Source organism: Bacillus rossius, chromosome 1 (assembly GCF_032445375.1).
Source record: "Bacillus rossius redtenbacheri isolate Brsri chromosome 1, Brsri_v3, whole genome shotgun sequence".
NCBI lineage: Eukaryota > Metazoa > Arthropoda > Insecta > Phasmatodea > Bacillidae > Bacillus > Bacillus rossius.
Window position 1 is genome coordinate 11451519 of NC_086330.1, and position 23595 is coordinate 11475113.

Here is a 23595-nt window from a genome sequence, read left to right on the forward strand (position 1 = left end):
AAAAAATTGTATGTTTTGTGAAATGGTTACAGATGCTAACGTATCCATTTAATAAAATGTTTCTTGTAGCTCGGAATTAATGGTGATTCTCTCGTCTAGTGAAAATATGCATACGGAAGTATGAACATTTACACATTTTTGCGTTGCGCCGTTGAGCGGCGCCGGATAAAATATACAGTTCTCGTCGGCGAGACCACGTGTAGCCTGCTCAGCTCGTTTGCATGGAAATACAACCCCTCGCTGGAACCAGGCGGATGAATATGGATGTCCGTCTCCTGCTGGTCGACTGGGCAGAAGGAGGCCCCCACCTTTGACATCCCGACATTTCCCGACGGTATCCTTTCAGTTAGCGATAACCATACTTATGGACAGGCCTATAAACGACAAGAAGAGGATTGCTTACCCTGGAGCGATCCCGGAGTTCAGACACCTTTAGTGTGTTCTGGCGCCCGGGAGCTCGTTACTTAACAATCTCGTGACACTTTGCTATACTTATAGATAGGGGCATGCAGATTTCGCGAGAATATTCCGAGAATGGCTGAAAGTTAAAACCCTGTAGCATCGACTTTGTATCGTGACTGGGTGAGTTTCTTTCAGGTCAATATCGATTGTTACAACATCAATCACAGTGAGTCATTGCGGAAGCAAACACGTCCTGAGTGGCTTGGTCAAATAAGGCAAACACTTCTCACGCAGACACCCGCCAATCACAAGTAAGAAACTGCTGGTGTGAGTATAACTTGTTGCAGTCTAATAGGCGTTCAGATTTATTTGCGAAAAATACCTGCCCCTACTTAGAGACTTTCAAATAATGTTGTAATAAAATTTTTAACAATAGCCATCGAAATGTTTTCGCATAATTAGCTGTTAAAGACCCATATTTAATATACTCAAGAATAAAATAAAAGTGAAAGGATTACTAGAATGAAACTTTTCAGGTCAAAAGTCATTGCTGTGCTACTAGCTACTTCTTGTTATAATTTCAATTTCTATAGATTGATTTGTGTAACTTTGTTTTGGTGCAAACGTCTTCCACCGTCCGAAAGCTTCGACACCTAAACAAAGTCATTCAAACTTATCTCGGATAAAAATTCAGCATAACTGAATTTAAAGACTGCAAAGTTACAATTCAGTAATTCTTTTCTTTTTCCCTTTTGGATAGGCTGCCAAGACGAAAAAAAACTGTACTTGAACAATTAATTACACAAACCAAAAGTATTTTTATAATTTATATCTAAGTTTAGTAAAAGAAATTATCTTGGAGGGTCTTAAAGGAGGTAAAGCAGTGTTATTGCAGACTTTGCACGATGAGCGCTGGACGCCAAACATCTCAGAGGCATATCTTGCTGACAACACGAGATATCACGAAGGCTGAATTTTACGTGACCATAATTTAAAAAAAAATTAGTTGTCTGTAAAGTTGGTTTACGGACCATAGTTTAACGTGACAACGCCATAACAAAACATTCATGAAATGATTGCATACTTTTATGAATAAAATTGAATCATTTTTATTGAATTATCACTATTTTGTATGGATACAAAGAAGGAGTGAAATGAAATCTACAATTTAATTGATAAATTTACTTTTATTTGCACTCATTAATTCAAATATGTTTATTACTTTAACTAACAGATTATTTTAACTATAACTTTTATTCATGTTTGCTATTTAACTTCTTCTAATCTGTGTTATTCTGTTAAGAATAGGACGATGATAGGAAAAGTAGGAAACGAATGGGAGTGTTTCAAGTTTAACGTGCCTCGAAAAAGTCAAATCGATGGTTGTTCCAAACGAGTGAGAGAGAGATAGATGTGGCGCAAGCGTACAATGAGCGTAACAGGACACAGCGTAACGGGACAATGTGCGTAATGGGACACTTTTTCCGTGCGTGCAGCAAGCGTTCATCGATTTATTAGACGTTGTCACGTCAAAAAAAAAAATAACTGCGTTATTTATAACATATTATACATCATTTAATAACAACAGGCTCTGTTTGACACATAAGAATACCAAGAGCAGACTGATAATTTCTGTAACCAGCCCTTTACCAAAGGACTGTATAAGAAGCAAAGGAAAATTCCGATGAAATATTGCACGCTATGTTATTGGAACTAATAATTTCTTTTTCTGGCGGATTTCCCCTTCAGAAGCACCAGCACACGTTGGCCGTTTAGGGGCGAGCTATTTTGTCGTGCGTGATGTATGAAGGCTATAAATATACAACCGATATACCTATATATATATTATATATATATTGTGAGCTCTTTCCCCGTACCGAGAAAACACGCCTTTCGTTCTGCCGGCTCAGCAGAGAGTGCTACGAGGAGTGGAGGGGGTAGCAGTGGGGAAGGGGAAGGGTAGTGGTGCGAAAAGAATTTCATTAAGTTAAAAACATAATGTCCCCAGGCCGTCTTCAACCGCGAGCGACATGGAGAGAGGGGAGGGGGCAGAAATATTGCGAAAACAGCGACACAATGAAGTGATTGTTTTTTTTTTCTCATTTTCCCCCCTTCAACACGGACGAAAGTGGGCAGAGATTGTAAAGGAAAGCAATGTAAGACTGTGAGCTCGTCTACACAGATATTTTGTTGAACCCCATGCGAACCTGCATTCTTGAAAGGGCTTACCCCCCCCCCTCCTCCACTCTCTTCGTTCTTTAAACTCGGGCACACACTATCGCTAGATACCAACTCAATGCCACTGAATTCCTAAATGAATAACACGAATTTATAAATGAATCTTAACCGCGGTAATTCTGGACGAAGCCAATACAATGCATACACAATACAGTGCTTGCGGTAGAAGTTTCAAAGCAGAAAGCTGTGAAAAGTATGTTGTGTCTCAGAAATGTTACACAGTTATGTGTATGTAGCCTACGTATATTTAGCTGAAAAAGATGTGATTCAGTGGTTACTGATGTCACGGAAAGACAGATTAAGGCCGTTTTCACAATTATTTGAACTATTTTAACCCGTGTTAAAATAAATCGGACGGGTCAAATGTATCCTATGTATAATCCAATATAACACTGTTCCAAGTTCAATTGTGTCAGACAACATCATATAAAATATTACCTACATTTTTAAAAAAACGTGAGTTTTTATGGCACTCAAATTTTAGGAACAATAATCTGTTAAAGTCGTCAAAATATTCATTGTAAATTACATTAATTACACACTAAATATTGGAAACAAGAAAAATTTAGTTTACAGAATTAGAGTACTTTTTTTTCAGCTCAGGCATTGCATAAACACAATATATATAATTAAAAAAAAAAAGGTAATAAACCAGAACGCAGATAAACCTCACAAAATTAAGGAGCCATCACATCATTTGCCTGGAGTGTTTCGGGGAACTATAGAAATCCAAAAAATCGTTATGTGTGGACCGAGATTCTAGCTTGGGTTTCCCTGTATTGTGAAGTGGGGTGTCTTTTCACAGCACCCATTTAATTTTTAAATATTAAATTTATTAAAAATGCTTGTCTAGTTGTTCATTTTCATCAAAAACAAGCTAACCACCCCTTCAACCTTTTATAAATCGATGAACGCCGGCTGCACGCACGAAAAATTGTCACGTTCCGCCTGAGCCGAACGTGCATGAACCGGCCAACCACCGTGCGAGAAAATATTCTATAATATCAAACAGGGCTTTTTAACCAATTGTTCGTGATTATATTTAAACAAATTATTTAAATTAAATTTTGCAAAAACTGTAAATAATATTTGAAAATTAAAAAAAGTATGCAATTTTTCATCGGTGTTTTCTTATGACGTTATCACGTAAAATTATCGTCTGTAAACTGACATTTTACATACAACCCCCCATTTTTTATTGACTTGTCACTGACAGTTTAGTTTACTTTGGGTTTGTTTCGTACAACTCCCACACCCGAGCAATTCCTGGGACTGGAACCAGCGAGTGAGAGAGATTGTCGTTACCACAACGCCGAAATACCATAACGCCGAAATTTCAAATTGACCACAACGCCGACAGCTAGAAAACTGCTGTGTACCACAACGCCGAAATAACAACTCAAGGAATTTTTGTGTGTTTCTTAAATGTACCTTAACGTCGAAATACCACAATCAAACCTAACCTTACATAACCTAACCTAACTTAACCTAGCATATCCTATCCCAGTCTAGTATAACCTAACCTAGCCTAACCTAACCTCGTCCAACCTAACCTAGTCTAACCTAACCTAACATCTGTGGCAGTCCTGCAATGACATTTTTCGGCGTTAGTGTATTTCGGCGTTAGTGTATTTCGGCGTTGTGGTAATTCGGCGTTGTGGTACACAGCAGTTTTCTAGCTGTCAGCGTTGTGGTCAATTTGGCATTTCGGCGTTGTGGCATTTCGGCGTTGCGGTGCGTCCACTGAGAGGGTGCCAGAGTGTTGCTGGCGCCTCGCTGCTTGTTCTGCAGCTAGGCGAGGTTACCCGTGTGTTCGCAGGGCCTGCGGAGGGCCTGGCACACCCCGAGGGCCTGGCACACCCGGAGGGCCTGGCACACCCCGAGGACCGCCTCCACGAAGGCGACCCGGACTTCCAGCAGCCTCACGGCAACGTGACGGCGGCCGTGGGCAAGGAAGCCGTGCTCGCCTGCTCCGTCAACCACCTGGGTGGCTACAAGGTGCCCCGAAACTCCCACCCCCACTGCCCCCTGTGTTATCACGCGGTTACCGAGGCTAGGCTCGCGAGGAGCATCTTTAGAGACATGCATAATTAGAAGAGACAGGAATAATTCGCGAATTTATTTCTCGATAGGCTAAAATACAAATAGTTATACCTCAGTGCTGCCTCTGCTATTGACTCATAACTAGAGTCCCGGAAATTTCGCGGATTCCTCTGGCCTCAGGATAGAATTCAAAGTTATAGGTGTGCTCGACCCATGTTTACTTTCCCATTGGTTGATTTCTTAGCGAGAACATTTTTATCCTTGTTATTTGGCACTACCTGATTCGCTTACTTCTCTCCTAGCTGGACATCGTTGGCTCACGGTCGCAGAGGGGCGTGTCCAAACAACTGCGGGCCAATCATGAACACAGTGCGAGAGTGTGGAGATTTGCATTCTAGCTTGCGACTAAATGAATCCGCGAAATTTCCGGGACTATACTCATAACTCACCTGGAGGACTCTGGGCCAATGAGAAACACCCGACCAAAGCTGTATCGAATCACAGGCTGATACGTTGGGACGTCTCACAAGACAGCAGCCAATGAGTGGGTGACATTTGTCCGAGTGTACTTAGAACTATGGAGTTCATCCTGGAGGTCAATGAACCCGCGAATTTTTCCAGTCCCTAAAAATTAGCGGATTCATTTCGCGATAGGCTAGCATCAAAACAACTATACCTTCGTACCGCTTCTGCGATTGGCCCGCATTTTATCCGGGGAACTGTGAGCCAATGGGAAACATTAATCCAAGAAAGTACCGAATTACGGACAGCCTAGTTGAGACGTCTCACGCGTCAGTAGCCAATGAACAGGTGTCATTTCCGCGAGTATTTAAAGGACTGTGGAGTCCATCCTAGAGGTCAATGAATCCGCGAATTTTGCAGGTCTCTAATCATCATACCTAGTGACCGGAAAATTTAGCGGGTTCAATAACCTGCAGGATGAACTCCATATTTCTACGTACACTCGGACAAATGCCACACACTCATTGGCTGCTGTCTTGTGAGACGTCCCAACAGCCAGCAGCCTGTGATTCGATACAGCTTTAGTTGGGTGTATCTCATTGGCCCAGAGTCATCCAGGTGAGTTGTGAGCCAATAGCAGAGGCAGCACTGAGGTATAACTATTTGTATTTTAGCCTATCACGAAATGAATTCGCGAATTTTTCCGGTCTCTAATCATACGTTTCCACTCGCATGCTGCCAACGACTATATTAGGGCTTATATATTTCTGAGGAAATTTATCGTGTTTTTATTTGCCATTTCGACGATCGTGCACATTAAGCATTTGTTTGAAACACGAAATTTTGACAAGCAGGTGTGAAATTCACTAAAGTTGAAACAAAAAAATAAATAAATAACAAATTGGACCGTGTGTGTATAACTTATGCTTCGATGGGAAGATTAATAGGCCTCAACAAAAAAAGAACTAAGTAGTTAAAAGAGAATGAAACAACAGCCGGTAAAATTTGCTTTAGCGATGTCACTTCCAGATTAAAATGGTTTTCAACCAAGAAAGTATTTGTGTTAAAACATAAAAAATATATACATATATTTAATTTTAATTTCGAGTTACCGTGCATTAATAATTACTTTTGTGTCATGGACAATTTTCGTTTCAAATAAAAAAACTTAAAACTTATTCTTAAGCAAGTTGAAAACCTAACGTGGAAGCAGCTTAATAAAGTTTATAACAAAGACAAAGCCTTTCAATCATTTTATAAGTTATAATTTCATTCATACGTGGAAAGTCAAAGCTTAGCAAGGTTTTAACGGATGGACGGATGGAATATTTCGGGTCAATATATTGGCTTATGTGACGTGAGTGAAGGGCAGACGGGTGTCGGATGAATGAGACGGATCGTCACTCCAGATTAAGTCGCACTGTCGGATTCACCACGACCAAGTCATACAGTTGCAAACAAACATGTGATCTCTGAAGTATTCCAAAAGACGAATATTACGAAAGAATTCTCCCTTATTTTAATGGGGGATGATTCAAATATTTATTTCAAAGTAAGTGACCACATATTATTGCAATATAGAGTACGCTAGCAATCATCATAACTCCTGTAATACCATGCTAAATGAGTCTGTCGACATGAGTCGGCCCACATGACTTACACGCCTGCAACCTCGACTGAATCACCTAACCAGGACTTGTTTAAACCCAGCATCATTTTCGTTCAAAGATGTCAGCACCATCGAGCACACCACCATTCCCACGGATGTGGGCTTAACCCAGAAGACAGGAAGTAGTTAGAGCCATAAAAATAAAATGGGTGCGTGTACTTATGTACGCGCGTGAGAAGTTATACTTCTTTAGCATCATTAAAAAATAGTTTTTAAGTGCATGCAAATAATTAATTACAATAAAATAATAAAATGGCTGGAAAAAGATAGTCAACACAGTCACTAAAGTTCAGTTTAAATTTGAAAAAAATATTAAATAAATAAAATTTAGAGAATAATCAATATATATGACATAATTTGTACTAAATATTATAAGATTCTTAATTTTAAATATTTATTATTGATTATTTCATATTTTAAAAGAAAATAAATAATAAATTCAAAAAAATAATTTAAGTTTATTCATTTTTTAAATATTTATTATTTTATTAATTTAATATTCACTTTTCATTTTTATCAAAAAGTATTCATTAATTTTATTCATTTACTTTTATAAATATTCATTATTTATTCAATTTAATAATAAATATTAAAAATTAATATTTTAATATGTTGTTCGATTTTAATTTTTATCACAAATTTTTTATTAAATGTTTTACTCGATTTATTTCTTTATTTTGTAAATATTACATAACCAAAAATAAATATTTAACATTAATAATATAATAATATTTAGTATAAATTATATTAAATAATACATACGGATAGTTAACCTCAATTATATTGGAGCACTTGAAGAAGTATGAAGGCACAATTTTTTTTTACTAATATTTACGAATAGTAATAAATATTATAAATATGAAAACTGATCAGAGGCGACGACCGTTCCAACATGCGCGACTAATAGAGGTTCAATTTCTATTTTGTTGGTAGCTTTTTTACGAGACTTAATGAGCGATTTAGCGGGCATCTTCAACCTGTTAATTTTGTGTTACAGTGATGCGCGCGCATCCTAAAATTTCACTCTCATCATTTTTTCATAACGCGCCTAAAGAAGTATAACTTCAATAAAAGTAAAAAAAAAACCTATCGCCGAGTATTGAACCACGGCCCTTCAGTATATTGACCGCGCAGTATAACCACTGCTCTGACAGAAGGTTACGAGAAAATTGTGTGTTATGTTTCATGAACTGCCAAAATAATGTGTTTTTTTTAACTGGGAATTTACTCTTTACTATGACTATTTTAGTTTACCAAAATAAATTCCATGGTGATTTCACTATCATAAAGTTTCATTTGGCAGACCAATACGTTTGGTAAGTCCCCTAATGTGGGTTTATGTTCATACACGTGGGTCCGCCATCTTCCTGTGAAAATGCCGTCACATGGTGCGCGCCCAGCTTCAACCTGTTAATTTTGTGTTACAGTGATGCGCGCGCACCTTAAAATTTCAATATCATCATTTTTTTTCATAACGCGCCTAAAGAAGTATAACTTCAAAAATTCGGTGACGTTTAATAACAGGCAAGGCTCATAATCCACTGACTTTACTTCGAAATTGTGGGCGTCAGGGTATCATAAGCCTGCTTGTATTTATTAACGATCATGTCTACCCGGAGACCCAGCAGTGCGACGGGATAAGGTTGTGCCGCAAATTTTAAATAATTGGAACAAATTTATTTTCACCGTAAACCCCTAATAAAAACTTTGTTAGCCCATTGTTCATCCTGATCAAATCTTTCCTTCTAGAGTCCCGCTACGTTTCCCCAGCGCCGAAACTGATATCCCGGTGTGGTTTCGCCAGCCAAGCATTTTTCTTCCCGCCTCAGGCCACGAACGCGACCAGTAACACTGTCCGGCCAGGGTGTCCACAGTTAGTACTCTCGTACTAGATATAGTACTTTAATAAGTTTTATTATTGATCTATTACATTTACGTTCAGATCTAGTACTTTTTTTTCTTGAATATAATAATATTACATTTACTCCAAATGTTTTATTATTAAGCGTAATTATTTTTAAAAACTATGGAATGTATGTGCGTGTGGTGTGATATTTAAGTTCGAGCATTGCAATTTTGATAATAACTTCCTAAATTGTTGAAACCTAAACAAATTATAATTTAGTACTTTTTTTTCAAATCTAGTACTTTTTTCTCGCCTAAGTTGGTAAGAAATATTTTTCCCTTGTGGACACCCTGTGCCCGGCTTCGTGACCGAGAGTGCTTTTCTCAGCCTCACAGGGCAGCTCCGTTCCCAGAGCTCAGCTTAGGTTAGCAGCTCCAGACATGCGCCATTCTTAATGTTCCAGGGCTGTCGGACACGTATCGGCGCCAGATCCCTCCACCACTCACCCTTCCCACTATACGTTCCATAAACTTCCCCTGGTGCAGTGACCCAGACTGCACTCAAGGTCACCTCTCTGGTTGGCGATAGGCCTACACTCACCATCTTCCGGCTAAGACATTAAGGGCGTGCGCCTCCCATTTCGGGTCATGATTTTATATTTATATTAATCACTGATCAACTTGTATACGTGTTCAATTGTTTAAACTTTCACGAAATTAAAAATATGTACAGAGCATACTTTTTGCATAATTAGCTGCCAAAGTTAAATTAACTTTTTTGGATTGTACAAATAAGGAGTATTTCATTTATTACAAAACTGAAACTTTTTTAGGTTCAACTGCAATACCACTGGCTACTTAAAGAATTGGTTTGCATTTCTATCGCAAAAACTCATTTCATGGTTCTTGGCTGTCAAAAGCGTAACAAATTTGAGAATTTTGAAATGCCGGGCAAAATTAATTAATATTTTCTGAAAGAAATTCAAACCATTTCATGAAGTAGCCAGTGGCATTGCAGTTTTACCTAAAAAGTTTCAGTTCTGCAATAAATTAAATTCTCCTTATTTGTACAACCCAAAAATATTAAAAATGTAACTTTGGCAGCTAATTATGCAAAAAGTATGCTCTGTATATTTTTTTTTCATTTCGTGAAATTTAAACAATTTAAAAATCTACAAGTTTATTTGTAATTACTGTAAATATAAAATCTTGACCTGAAATGGGAGGCACCCCCTTAAGCATGCCCTCTCCTATTTTCCTATAGCCCCCTAGAGAGCAGCTCCGACACTGCCCTTAAAGGCTAGGGTTAACACACTATTCAGCCCGCACTCTGAAGAGACATCGGGGAACTAATGCCAAGTCTGTTTCTCCTGCGCTCCGACAGAGCGCAGTGCGTTACCTCCCGATGCCCCTGGCGTGTAGGCTACCACATATCCACCTAGCGATACCTCTATCCCAGCTCCTGGCCAATCAGAGGGCGACTTCTCCTTCTCCGTACTCTACTCGCGTGAGTTTTAACCTGAGGGCCCTTCAAAAATTTGCATCAGGTCCTCCACCATCATTACGAACACTTTTCGTGCGTCGGCACTAGCCACGCTGGCCGAGTTTTTTTATTTAAGTAACGAGAAGGCCTTTTTTTAAAAGAGGGGTGTAATTGCTCCCACGAGTCCGGGAGTGATCCCACGTGTAGTTATTTTGCGGTCATCATTAGCAGCCGTCTGATAAATAGTTTATCATTATGACTCGGGAGTGTCTTTCGCGAGTGGTGCGCATCTTCGGAGCCATCCATCCCCTGCATAATGGTGAGTGGGAAATTCGACACTTTCGGTCCCAGTTAACTTTATATAAAAATGTTTCCCCGTTTTCCCGATCCCTTTGGGCTTAACTACGCCTTTTTTTCTGTCACTGACCACTGGAACTCTTTTTCCGTTTGCTTCCAATGGGGGTCCCATAGGCGGTCCAACAACAAGTCAACCCCTAGGACATTTACATTAGCCTAACATTTACCTCGGCATGTAAAACAAGAAATAAAGTAACAGCTGTCACTTCAACACTTCACGCGCGTTTGTTAACCGCCAGTCACTAGAATATAAAAATAGGAGTTTGATCTCTAACTGTTCAACACCTCAGGTTATTTCACGTATTGATTGTTCGCTAGCATAAATGTTTAGTCTTCTATAAAACTGTAAATTATCTCAATGACCTTTCCCAATTAGTAGAACAGCTTTCAACAGACATATGAGTGTTTTATTTTTATTTATTTTTGGATAAGGAGAATTAGCACTCCAAAAAAAATTAACTGTCAATGTAGTCATTGTTAATCAGAGCAGCGCCCAGTGAACCCACAATAGCGCGTCACAGACGCAACTGAATGCCTAGGACAAATGTGGTCTCGTGAATATGACATAGCGCAGCGGTGGAAGTTTTGCGAGTGTCCAACGAACTAGCGGGCTGCAGCAATCACTCAGCAGGCATGCGGGTTGCAGCAGTCACTCAGCGAGCTTGCGAGCTGCAGCAGTCACTCAGCGAGCTTGCGGGCTGCAGCAGTCACGCAGCGAGCTAGCGGGCTGCAGCAGTCACGCAGCGAGCTAGTGGACTACAGAAGTCACACAACGAGCTAGCGGGCGGCAGCAGTCACTCAGCGAGCTTGCGGGCTGCAGCAGTCACGCAGCGAGCTAGCGGGATGCAGCAGTCACTCAGCGAGCTTGCGGGCTGCAGCAGTCACTCAGCGAGCTGGCGGGCTGCAGCAGTCACGCAGCGAGCTAGCGGGCTGCAGCAGTCACGCAGCGAGCTAGTGGACTACAGAAGTCACACAGCGAGCTAGCGGGCGGCAGCAGTCACGCAGTGAGCTAGCGGGCTGCAGCAGGCACGCAGTGAGCTAGTGGACTTCAGAAGTCACACAGCGAGCTAGTGGGCGGCAGCAGTCACGCAGTGAGCTAGCGGGCTGCAGCAGGCACGCAGCGAGCTAGCGGGCTGCAGCAGGCCCGCAGCGAGCTAGCGGGCTGCAGCAGGCACGCAGCGAGCTAGCGGACTACAGCAGGCACGCAGCGAGCTAGCGGACTGCAGCAGGCACGCAGCGAGCTAGCGGGCTGCAGCAGGCACGCAGCGAGCTAGCGGACTGCAGCAGGCACGCAGCGAGCTAGCGGACTACAGCAGGCACGCAGCGAGCTAGCGGACTGCAGCAGGCACGCAGCGAGCTAGCGGGCTGCAGCAGGCACGCAGCGAGCTAGCGGACTGCAGCAGGCACGCAGCGAGCTAGCGGGCTGCAGCAGTCACGCAGCGACCTAGCGGGCTGCAGCAGTCACGCAGCGAGCTAGCGGGCTGTAGCAGGCACGCAGCGAGCTAGCGGGCTGCAGCAGGCACGCAGCGAGCTAGCGGGCTGCAGCAGGCACGCAGTGAGATAGTGGGTGGCAGCAGGCACGCAGCGAGCTAGCGGACTGCAGCAGGCACGCAGCGAGCTAGCGGGCTGCAGCAGGCACGCAGCGAGCTAGCGGGCTGCAGCAGGCACGCAGTGAGATAGCGGGTGGCAGCAGGCACGCAGCGAGCTAGCGGGCTGCAGCAGGCACGCAGTGAGATAGCGGGTGGCAGCAGGCACGCAACGAGCTAGCGGACTGCAGCAGGCACGCAGCGAGCTAGCGGGCGGCAGTAGGCACGCAGAGCGCTCTTGCGGTCGGAACACAGACTCTCTCGTTTCTGCGGTGCTGTCGATATCCGGCATATTAGGTTAGGGCGAGCGGCCAGCACAAAAGGCCCCGAATTGCAAACATTTGATAATCAAATGACACTCAGCAGAATCGATGCCCCGAGTGGTAGATAATGAAGGGGGGGTAGGTGGTCAGCGGGCGAGATGAGTAAGGCTTGGGAGGCTGGAAATATTTGTGTTTCCATGCGGTCGTTTGCGTTCATTTTGTGTCAGCGCTTTTGTTTGCGGAATAGACTGCGCGGCGTGTGTGCGCTCGTGTGTGGGTGTGAGCTTTCAGGATGCCGGTCGGCGAAATGAATGCATCCGAACAAATAGTCCGTATTCTGCGAAGAATATATATGGCTCGTTTCGAATTTTGGGGGTTTTGGAGGTATGGGTTGAGCGTTATTGAAGGGGGGGAAGTGAAATATTACATGACAAACCACGCGATACTATTTCATGTATCAAAAACGATACACGTGATTTATGAACGCCGGAGTCTTTTAATTTTCTGGTGATTCACATCTGTCATTCGTAATACGAGGTGTTTTCGGCCAGGGAAACGTGGCAATAGTTCGTACGGATTGTGTTGGCACATTATCGGTTTGAAAAAGAGGAAAAGTGAGTTTTTTATAACATTTCAAATACTTATTTAAGTTAATTTAGGATATTTTTCTCTCATCTAACAAATTTCTGAAAGTCAATAGTGCATTGATCTCGAATCCATAAAACGATATAACCGCAAGCACGTAATAACAACAGGAAAATATTTTGTATCAGGAAATAAATATAAAATCAGCATGAGGATTCAGCTTTTGTTATTTGTATGAAAGCTGTTTTAGTGGCGTTTAATAGTATAAATACATTAAATGCCAAAAATATATACTATTTCAAAATTAAAAACTGTGTATAATTAATTATGTATATATATATATGTGTGTGTGTGTGTGTGTGTGTGTGTAATTTTCCTCCCAATTACAAAGCCACGTGTGACTGTTTTTTTTTATCTTGTAAACCCCAACATATACTTTAACTTCCAAAAGCCTACGTGAACAGTTAACGAAGGGCAAGCCTTAGGCCAAAGTAGTGTATAATAGTATATTCAGTGGCTGGCATACAATTGTGACACTTTTACAAGTAAAATTAATATAATACCTATGGTATAATTTATACTATATTCATGGGAAATACCTATAAAAAAACGACGACGATGTCATATGGATTTTTTCCATTCAGCTGGTGAAGGAATTAAGCGGGCTACATTGAAATGGGTCTGGTCTGCAGGTGGGGTGGCTACGGGCAGAGGACCAGACTATCCTCACCTTGCACAACAAGGTGGTGACCCACAACAGTCGGGTGGGAGTGTCCCACGACGGCCAGGCCACGTGGCAGTTGCACATCCGCCAGGTGAAGGAGGCGGACCGTGGCTGCTACATGTGCCAGCTCAACACCTCCGTCATGAAGAAGCAGGTCGTTTGTCTGGACGTGCACGGTGAGAGCGCTTTCTGGTTTCTATATGATTACATACGTAGATGTTACTTGGCTTCTGGGTTGTAGCCGGGTCCTTTTGCGAATAATTCACCGAAGTTTCGGTCGGCATTTCAGTCGCCATCTTCAGGGAGAAGTTAACTGCTCCCTGATGATGTGAGACTGCAACGTCGACCGAAACTTCGGTGAATTATTCGCCAAGGAACAGGGGCTACAGCCCAGAAGCCAAGCTTCTTCAGACAATGGCCTTGAGAGCCTGCGAATATTAATTATTATAAACGTATGTTTAAACATTGTGATTCTAATCGCGGCGGTTAGAATCATAAGTGTAAGTTACAATATATTGGTTTATGTTTATTTGGAATTTAAAATGAAAGTATTTTTTACATATAACGGAAATTATTTGGTGCCGAAGGGATATATTTTTATCCCTTATATTTGTGCTTTCATGTAACTAGTTTTCTAAAATTATTTAACAAAATGTTATTCATTGTTGAGAAAATCACGTCTTTGCTTCTGACTGACTTGGTTGTATTTTAAGGGGGATGAATATGAACTGAATGGCGCCGTATTTGTTTCAACTGTTCAAATGCCATTTCTTTTGTGCTTTTTACTAGGTTTTAGAAAAATTGATTTGAAACAACTTCAATGTGTCTTTAAAATTAGGGAATATATATTATTAATATTGTTTGCTTTTGTATGTGTTATATTGCTAAAAATTTAACAAATAGCAAAGTTTTTTTTTTCTTCAATGTCATTAAAAGCTTCCTCCCCGGAAACCATTTAAAAAAAAAATATTTTTTTTATTATTGGGAAAAAATACGTGTTCTAATTTATTTACTGTTATCAACTCTTAAAAATATTAATACAACTGAAAGTTCATCACCAATTAGCAATACACTTTGACAATGGAAAAACAGAACATTTAGTGGTTAATCATGTTAATTTTTCTTCTGTATCATCATTGTTTTGTTCTGTCAATGCATCACGAACATCTTCATCACACTTCAATGCTCGGTAATATGCATGATGTTCTCTCGGGATTATCAGCTAGTCACACAATGTTCATAGATCGCTTTTATTAGGTGCAGAGATTTCGAAAATCTCATTGCATGCCTATGTAACTCCTTTTTCGATTGAGAGCCCTCCCACAGCTGTTTGGTGGATCATATCTGCTTTTACTTTGTCTATCATGCGCTATTCTTTTCTTTGCATATTTTCTTCCTAAACTAAGCCAGACATTTGGGACATTAGTCCTTTAGGAAAAAAAATTATATTTTTACGCATTGAAAATGGTTCTAAACTTAACATGGGACACAGAATGCGAGTTTTTTTCTTTGCATTTAGCCAGGAATCCATGGTGCGTTATGAAAATATTTAAAACTAGAATTTACATACTTTCTTGTGCTTTTCTGTCTGCAATAATGGGATTTGACACGTGGATAGCCCAGAATGTGATACGGTTATCATCTTCCGAAAACATATTATGAGGGGTATGTTTCCCTCGTCTCTCGGGCTCAGGGATAGCAGCTTTGCGTTCATGGCCCATTTAAGAGGTATAATATAGGTATACTTCCTTCTTATTTTTTTAATTTTGGTTTACCTGGTCGTTCGATTCTTTGCCCTCTGCTCTGTGTAACATTCAAAAAAATGCCATTGATCAACGGAGTTTTCCATACCACGAAATGAAGCACATAAGCAAACCTATCTTCCTCGTTCTTAACTTTGAGTACTTAAGTCTTTGTCTACCTTCATATGGTACTGGTAGCATTGCCCGACCTGGTCGTTCTACCCTGGATGTTCCAATGTAAGGATCTCCACGGACTCTCTTCCAGCTAAACTGGTTTGTATCGCCCTCTTGTACAGTGCAACAGTAAATTATGTATCTAATTCAACTTTCTGTTTTTTTCTTTGAGGTTTTTAATCTGATTTGCCCTTTAAATAGGCTATAGGGAGGCTTCACTCTGATCCCTTTAGCAGCTTCGCTAGTAGAGCCTCAGATTTTAGAACCACGGAAGTGAAACCGCGGGTAAAAGCTAATGTAGCGTAAAACCTTCAAGAACAGTGTTAAATAAGTAACAAGTAACGAAGCAAAACTCAACAGATAATCGTCAGATTATGGCAACGAAAAAGAAAGGAACCAGTATTGGTCAGAAACACCCCTGCAGTCGAAAGAGAAAAAAAAGCTATCCGGGCATCGGAAACAAGTGAATAACAGGATTTTCGTCTACAGCAGGAGTTCTTTGGAGCTTCTACGTCTAAGACGGGGAGTACTTAGGAGAACTTAGTCCACAGATGGAGTTCTTTACTCTCCCTAAAGCCCGGGCAACGCCGGGCACTTCAGATGTTTACTCGTAGAGATAAATCGCTTGCAATGAAACATTTTTCGCAAAATAATGACTGTTCTGCTGAGTCTTACCAATGCACCGCAGAAATTTTTGACGTGATAACGTCTTATAAATCGATGAACGCCGGCTGCACGCACGAAAAAGGCATTACTCAAGGTCACGTTCCGCCTGAGCCGAGCGTGCAAGAACCGGCCAACCACCGTGCGAGAAAAATCTTCTATAATATCAAACGGGTTAAGGCGGGGCTTTTTAAAAGCAGCAATTTAATTTTATGACGTTATCACTAGAGACCGGAAAAATTCGCGGGTTCAATGACCTCCAGGATAGACTCCAATATCATCTACACACTCGGGCAAATGCCAACTGTTCATTGGCTGCTGACTTGTGAGTCGTCTCGACTGGGTGGCCTGTGATTCGACACTTCTATGAGTGAGGGTCTCTAATTGACCCTCAGTCATCCAGATCAAGAGTGAACCAATGACAGAAGCAGCACTAAGGTATAATTATTTGAATTTTAGCATAGCACGTAATGAACCCGCGAATTTTTTAGATCTCTAGTTATCAGGTTATCACGTAAAATTATCGTCCGTAAACCGACTTTGCAGACAACCCCTTTTTTTTAACCCGCTATTTCTATAAACTGACCCATGTAGGTGCTGCATCCCGACAACTTCCCCCTCACGGATAAACAAAGAGCAGTAAAGCCCTACTCCCCTTCACCCTATCATGCGCGTAAACAAAGGCCACTAATTGCGCGCTATCGCGGGCTTCCTGCTGATGCACCGCCGCGCCGTATCTGGGCGAGAGGCGCCCCGCGGACCCGGGACAAAGGCGCGTGAACGCACATGGCGCGCGCTATCCCGGATAAACGTTCCGTTACCCAATGCGCGCGCGCGCACGACTGCGCTCGTTAACTGTTACCTAGAGACCGGGAAAAATTCGCAGATTCGTTTCGCGTTATGCTGAGATCCAAACACCTGGTACCTTCATATCACTTCTGTGATTGGCTCACATGTTTATGTTACGGACTTTGAGTCAGTGAAAAACCTTCAACCAATGAAGTATCGAATCGGAAGCATTCTCGTTGACGGGTCTCAGAAGTAACTAGCCAATGAGCATGTGCCATTTGCCCGAATATGTAGGGAATCGTGGATTCTATCCTAGAGGTCATTGAACTCGCGAATATTTCCAGTCCCTACTGTTACCGTAAACTGGTGAATTCGCATTTGGCAATGGGTTACAGAAATAATCATCTTTTATGAATATAACGAATACAATTTACAGGGGTTGACATTTGATGATTTGTTATGTACTTGATTTTTTTTTGTTATGTACTTCATTAACTCTGTATTCACTTGTGAAACCAACATTATTATACCTAAATTTTCTTGGGTAAGACATTTTCCTCACTGTCTTGGCCACCAAGCTTATTCCGTTCCAATGCTAAAAGTTTGCCAGCGACTTATAACACTCCGAGGTTTATATATAAAAGATAGCACTGTAAAAATCTTCTTTCACCCACAGTTTGGAAGAAATATTTCTAACGAGGCGTACATATTTTCGGGATTCTTCTTTGGCTCATTTGTGGGTGAAACAATCCTTTTGTTAATGAGAGCCAACAACGAAAGAAAAAGATCTGGGTAGGCTGTATTTTGGACTTCAGCCGCAAAGGGTTTGCTTCATGAATTTCCATCGCCCGGAACGGGAATGCAGTTTATCAAATAAATAAAATAATTTAACAAAATTGATGTTGCATTATTTTTTGACGTTACAACGTCTAATAAATCAATGAACGCCGGCTGCACGCACGAAAAAGTGTCCCGTTACGCACATTGTTCCGTTACGCTGTGTCCCGTTACGCTCATTGTACGCTTACGCCGCATCTATCTCTCTTCCACTCGACGGTTTATAAAGTGAAGTGAAAAGTTAATGTGGTTTTCATTGCTTATTACAACAACAATTTCGGCAATGAAGGTTAATCATTCTTGCATTTTAAAAATCTGATTACTAGTATAATTTCAAGTGTTTATTCTTTTATTATTAAAATTAAAATGATTCAATTTTATTCATAAAAGATTACAATCATTTCATCAATGTTTTGTTATGACGTTGTCACTATAACTAACGTCCGTGAAACGACTTTACAGACAACCAATTTTTTTTTTGCCTGGTTTTCTGTCAGAATATGGACACAATTATTGGTAAAAAAAATTAAAATAGTATTATCTTCTAGCTTAATTGCTGGTCAATCTTTTCCAACTCATGATTTAGTACTATAATAACGTCCAATAATTATATTGCCACGTATAATGATATTATACCGGGAATTTGATCTCGATCTTTCATGAAACTGACCCTGGGATAATTTATCGGGAAAGAATATTAAAATATTCTTATAAAAAAAAGCAACACCATCATCGAAATTTAAGTTCCAGGTTGAGTTCGAATTTTTTGAAAGGCTAAATTTCCCGGGGGTGGGCCTCCAAAAAGGTAAATAGCCCAGCGACCAGCGAAGTATGGTCACTTCAGATAAACCGTCGCAGTTGTCCACAAGTAGTTTTCGCTCTGTAAGGACTATAGAGATTCGCTGGTTCACCAACATATAGATATAATTCACTGTGCTGAGCAAACGCGAGCTAATGTCAGTCGTTCATTTGTTGCTCACTTGTGACTAGGGACCGGAAAAATTCGCGGGTTCAATGACCTGTAGGATGAACTCCATAGTTCTACGTACTCTCGGTCAAATGTCACCCACTCATTGGCTGCTGTCTTGTGAGACGTCCCAACGTAGCATCCTGTTATTCGATAAAGCTTTGATTGGATGTTTCTCATTGGCCCAGCGTCATCAAGGTGAGTTGTGAGCCAATAGCAGAGGCAGCACTGAGGTATAACTATTTGTATTTTATCCTATCGCGAAATGAATTCGCGAATTTTTCCGGTCTCTACTTGTGACACGTCTCATATGGATGGCCCGTAAACCGGTGCTTCTTTTATTGTCATCAACTCACTATCGCGAAAAGATTTCGAGACTAGCTGAAAGTTAAAACACTGTAGCGTCGTCTGTGTTTCGTGATTGGTTGAGTTTCGTTTAGATACATGTTTACTGTTTAGGACACCAATCACAATGATTCAGTGCGGGAGCAAACACGTCCTTAGTGGCTCGGTCAAATATGGTAAATGGCTTCTCTTGCAGACGACCGCCAATCACAAGGAAGAAACCGCAGGCAAATGGGCGAACGCGAAAAATGCCTGCACCTAACCACCCTTTACGTAAACACGTAAACTGTGAGCTAGTGACAAAAGCAAACCCTTATGTAATTTTTTTATATGCTACCGTAACACGAAACGATGCTCAGAATATTTTCAATCTCTGGTCATCTCTATCAAGGGGCTACTAATCATCTGTTCCTAGAGACCAGAAATATTATCGAATTCATTCCGCGATAGGCTAACGTCCAAACAAGTACACCTCCGTGCCGCTTCTGCGATTGACCGAAAATTTTACCTGGGAACTGCGAGCCAGTTGGAAAACCATAAACCAAAAAAAGTCTCGAATTACGAACAACTTCGTCGAGACGTGTCACGAGTCAGCAGCCAATGAACACGTGTTATTTTTCTTGAGTATGTAGAGGACCGTGGAGATTATCCTCGAGGTCAATGAAACCCGCGAATTTTTCCGGTTCCCTATCTAATCCTTTTCTGTTTCACTGTTCCTTAAGCACGACGAAACCCTGAACTTTGAAGAAACTTGGCCTGCGTCCACGTAGTTTTGACTGGGTCCATTTTCTTCCCGCGAGGTACGTGTGTGGGAGTCGGTGGAAATGCCGGCAAACAGCTGCGCTAGATTGCCCAGGGACAAGTATTATTTGCTCTAGAAGGTTGGTGCTTGGGCCAGGAGGTGGGCGTGGCTGCGCCGAGGTACGAACACAGTTCCCCCCACCCCCTCCTCCCCGACGAGCCTGGTCCACTCAGCGAGCATCTATTATTCAGCCTAGGGGGGGGGGGGCAGCCGGGGGAGTTGCTTCGACTCCGAGTGGACCCACCAGGAGACTGACGTGCGGGTGTCCGCTGTGGACCTGGGGGCCAGCAAGTTCCCGTAATTACCACAGCCGTACATGGACTCAGGTCTCAGCGGAGTCCTCAGAGCATGGGCCGGACACTTGTGACCGTCTCGATGCTGCTCTACTCCTTGCCTGAAACTGATTCACACGCAGTTGTGTAATAAGTAGGGACCGGAAAAATTCGCGGGTTCATTTCGCGATAGGCTAAAATACAAATAGTTAGGACCTCAGTGCTGCCTCTGCTATCGGCTCACAACTCACCTGGATGACTCTGGGCCAATGAGAAACACCCAACCAAAGCTGTATCGAATCACAGGCTGCTACGTTGGGACGTCTCACAAGACAGCAGCCAATGAGTGGGTGACATTGGACCGAGTGTACGTAGAACTATGGAGTTCATCCTACAGGTCATTGAACCCGCGAATTTTCCGGTCCCTAGTAATAATTAGGGACTGAAAAATAACGCGATTTCAATTACCTTTAGGGTAGACTCCTCGATTCCCTACATATTCGAGTCAAATGCCACATGCTCATTGGCTTATTACTTCCGAGACCTGTCAACGAGAATGCTTCCGATTCGATACTTGTTTTGTTGAAGGGTTTTACACTGGCTTAAAGTCCTTAACATAAACTTTGAGCTAATCACAGAGGTGATATGAAGGTACAACTGTGTTTTGATCTCAGCATAGCGCGAAACGAATACGCGAATTTTTTCCGGTCTCTACAAATAGCATTATTTATTTGTTAAATATATCTTTCTTTGTCGCAAGTAATATTGGCGACGAACTTAAATACTTGTTATTTCTTGTTATATTTGTATAAAAAAATTATTCCTAGCAGGACTATCGGCTATTAAATGAACCAGATTGACTTCATTAATTCAGTTGGTCGCAAGATGAACATAACTCTGACACTTTAGGGATTGTTTCACTAATTGATAGTTTCATTTTTAGTAAAGTATAATTAATTGTAAATGAAAGCTTTAGTTAATGTAATATATTATAAATACTAAAAAAACACCAATTTTAATTTAAAAACTCATTACGTAATTGATTTCGTTAGGACTCTTTGTAAAGAACCTAAAATCTAACCCGTTATTGACAGGTACCGCAGTAAAATCTAAATAAATCGTTTATTGAGGCAAATAAAACGGTTTGTTTCATTTTAAATAAATAAATATTAATGTGATTTAATTGGTGATTTTAAAATTAATTATAAAATTTAATAATTAGTAACTATTAGTCTTCACTGTGGTAACTTAGAAATATTTTTTTAATCTCTTGGCTGCCAAGCGATACAAGAAACTTTTACAAAAAATAATCACTAAATTAAAGACATTAAGGCAAGGTAAATTTCAAAATACTTGGTAATAATAAGCATCAAAACATTTTTTGACGTGATAACGTCGTATAAATCGATGAACGCCGGCCGCACGCACGAAAAAGCATGACTCATTGTCATGTTCCGATTGAGCCGAGCGTGCAAGAACTGGCCAACCACCGTGCGAGAAAATCTTCTATAACATCAAACAGGTTAATGCGGTCTTTTTGAAAGAAGCAATTTAAAAAAAATTGATTTCTTTGTCCAATTTCGTCATTTCAAATTAACAATTTATTGACATTGATTTGATTTCAGTTTATTTATATAACTAATTGTTCGTAATTAAATTTTAACAGTTTATTTAAATTAAATTTGCAAAAAACTGTAAATAATATTTGAAAATTGTAAAGTACGCATTTTTTTCATCAATGTTTTCTTATGACGTTATCACGTAAAATTATCGTCCGTAAACCGAATTCACAGACAACCCCCCCCCCCCCCCCCAACCCGGTTTTTTTTAGTGTTATATCATTATTCATCGGATCGTTTGGCTCGCGACGGCACACATCCACACAGTTTGTTGGACTCCTGGCATCTAACAGCCAAGACGTGATCCTCCGAGAAGTAGATACAACACAGTCGCATACTGCAATCACGTCTCACCCCACCCCCCTCCTCCAAAGGAAGCCTTGGAAAGGGGGGGAGTGGGTCGTGAATAAATAACATGCTGCCGAGGGGGTCTGGGGGTTCCCCTGCCCCCTTAACCAACCCATCTAGCCACTCAATCGTCCGCGGAGACCCTTATCTCCCGCATGCGCCGCGAGCTGCATAAATTATTCGCGAACAGAGAAGGTTTCTCTCACAACCCCCTCCCCCCTTCCCAAGGCTCAAGAACACACAAACCAAACCACGTTACCCCGCGCCGCGGTAAATTGCAATACTGCCTGACGCGCGCCTGTGCTTCGTCCGACGTAAGTAAGAGGAGAAAACAAAACCAAAAGCAAAGAAGAAGAAAAGAATAAGAATCCCGGCCTATTTCTCTGCTGTAGGCAGGTGTTTCACGTGATGCAGAAAGAAATGGCCGCCGGACCCGGGAAAAAAAAAGGAAAATACGGGAAGAGTTACGCGAACCTTTTATCTTCGTTTCTGTTGTTGACGGTAGTCAGCCAAGGTGGCTAGAATCTCGGAGAAACAGCACACTTTCTCTGAGATCACGGAGTCAAGTTCAACACCATCAGAGACCGCGCGTATAGAAGTGACTTCTTTAGTCAACATGAACATTTGTTTTGGAATATTTATCTTAAAGTATCATTATCTAGTAAAATATATGTATGCCACACATGTGAACAAATGTTTTGTTGGATTGTTACGGTTTTTTAACATGATAGGGTTTTGCTCAGAGGGTGTGGGTGATAGGAAATTGAAACTTGATGTAAGCTTTTGGACATACGCCATTGCTAAGCACATGTATGTCTGTAGAAGGAAACTACAAAAAAACAAAAACAAAACATAAATTAAGCAAAAATTGCTATTGTCAACAGGATATATACACCACATAATATTCCATAACAGGAATATGGTCAACAAACAAAGAAAAACAAAGAAAAATGGACTAAGAGAACGAAAAAAAAACACAAATGATGAATTGAACCCCAAACAAAATTCAGTACAACAGTTGAAACGAGACAAAAGCACAACAAAACGAAAAGACGAAACAAAAACAATAGTTTTCCAAAACAGAAACAAGCCAGCACAACAGTTGAAACGAGATAAAAACACAACAAAACGAAAAGACGAAACAAACACAATAGTTTTCCAAAACAATGGCGTATGTCCGAAAGCTTACATAAAGTCATGCACTCCCATTGCACAAATCTTTCAAAGATAATAGGAACTTGAAACTTGTGGCGGACCCTCGACCACTTGCAAACATGCTCGATGCTCGCAAGCTTGAGACATGCTGGGGTGGCGGACTCGAACCCACGACCCTCGCCAGCATGATTGGGATGCTTCAGCACTTCCTGTCATCGGGGTTCA

At 41.2% G+C, this 23595-nt stretch overlaps 1 protein-coding gene across 2 annotated transcripts in view; it reads left to right on the top strand.

Annotated features, from left to right (window-relative positions):
- LOC134541960 (lachesin-like) overlaps nt 1–23595 on the top strand; it is an 84373-nt gene that overhangs the window by 33634 nt on the left and 27144 nt on the right. For both annotated transcript variants that reach the window (XM_063385760.1, XM_063385848.1), the window contains exons 2-3: nt 4460–4638; nt 13626–13833. In XM_063385760.1, coding sequence (XP_063241830.1) covers nt 4460–4638; nt 13626–13833 — 387 coding nt within the window. The remainder of the gene's footprint in view (nt 1–4459; nt 4639–13625; nt 13834–23595) is intronic.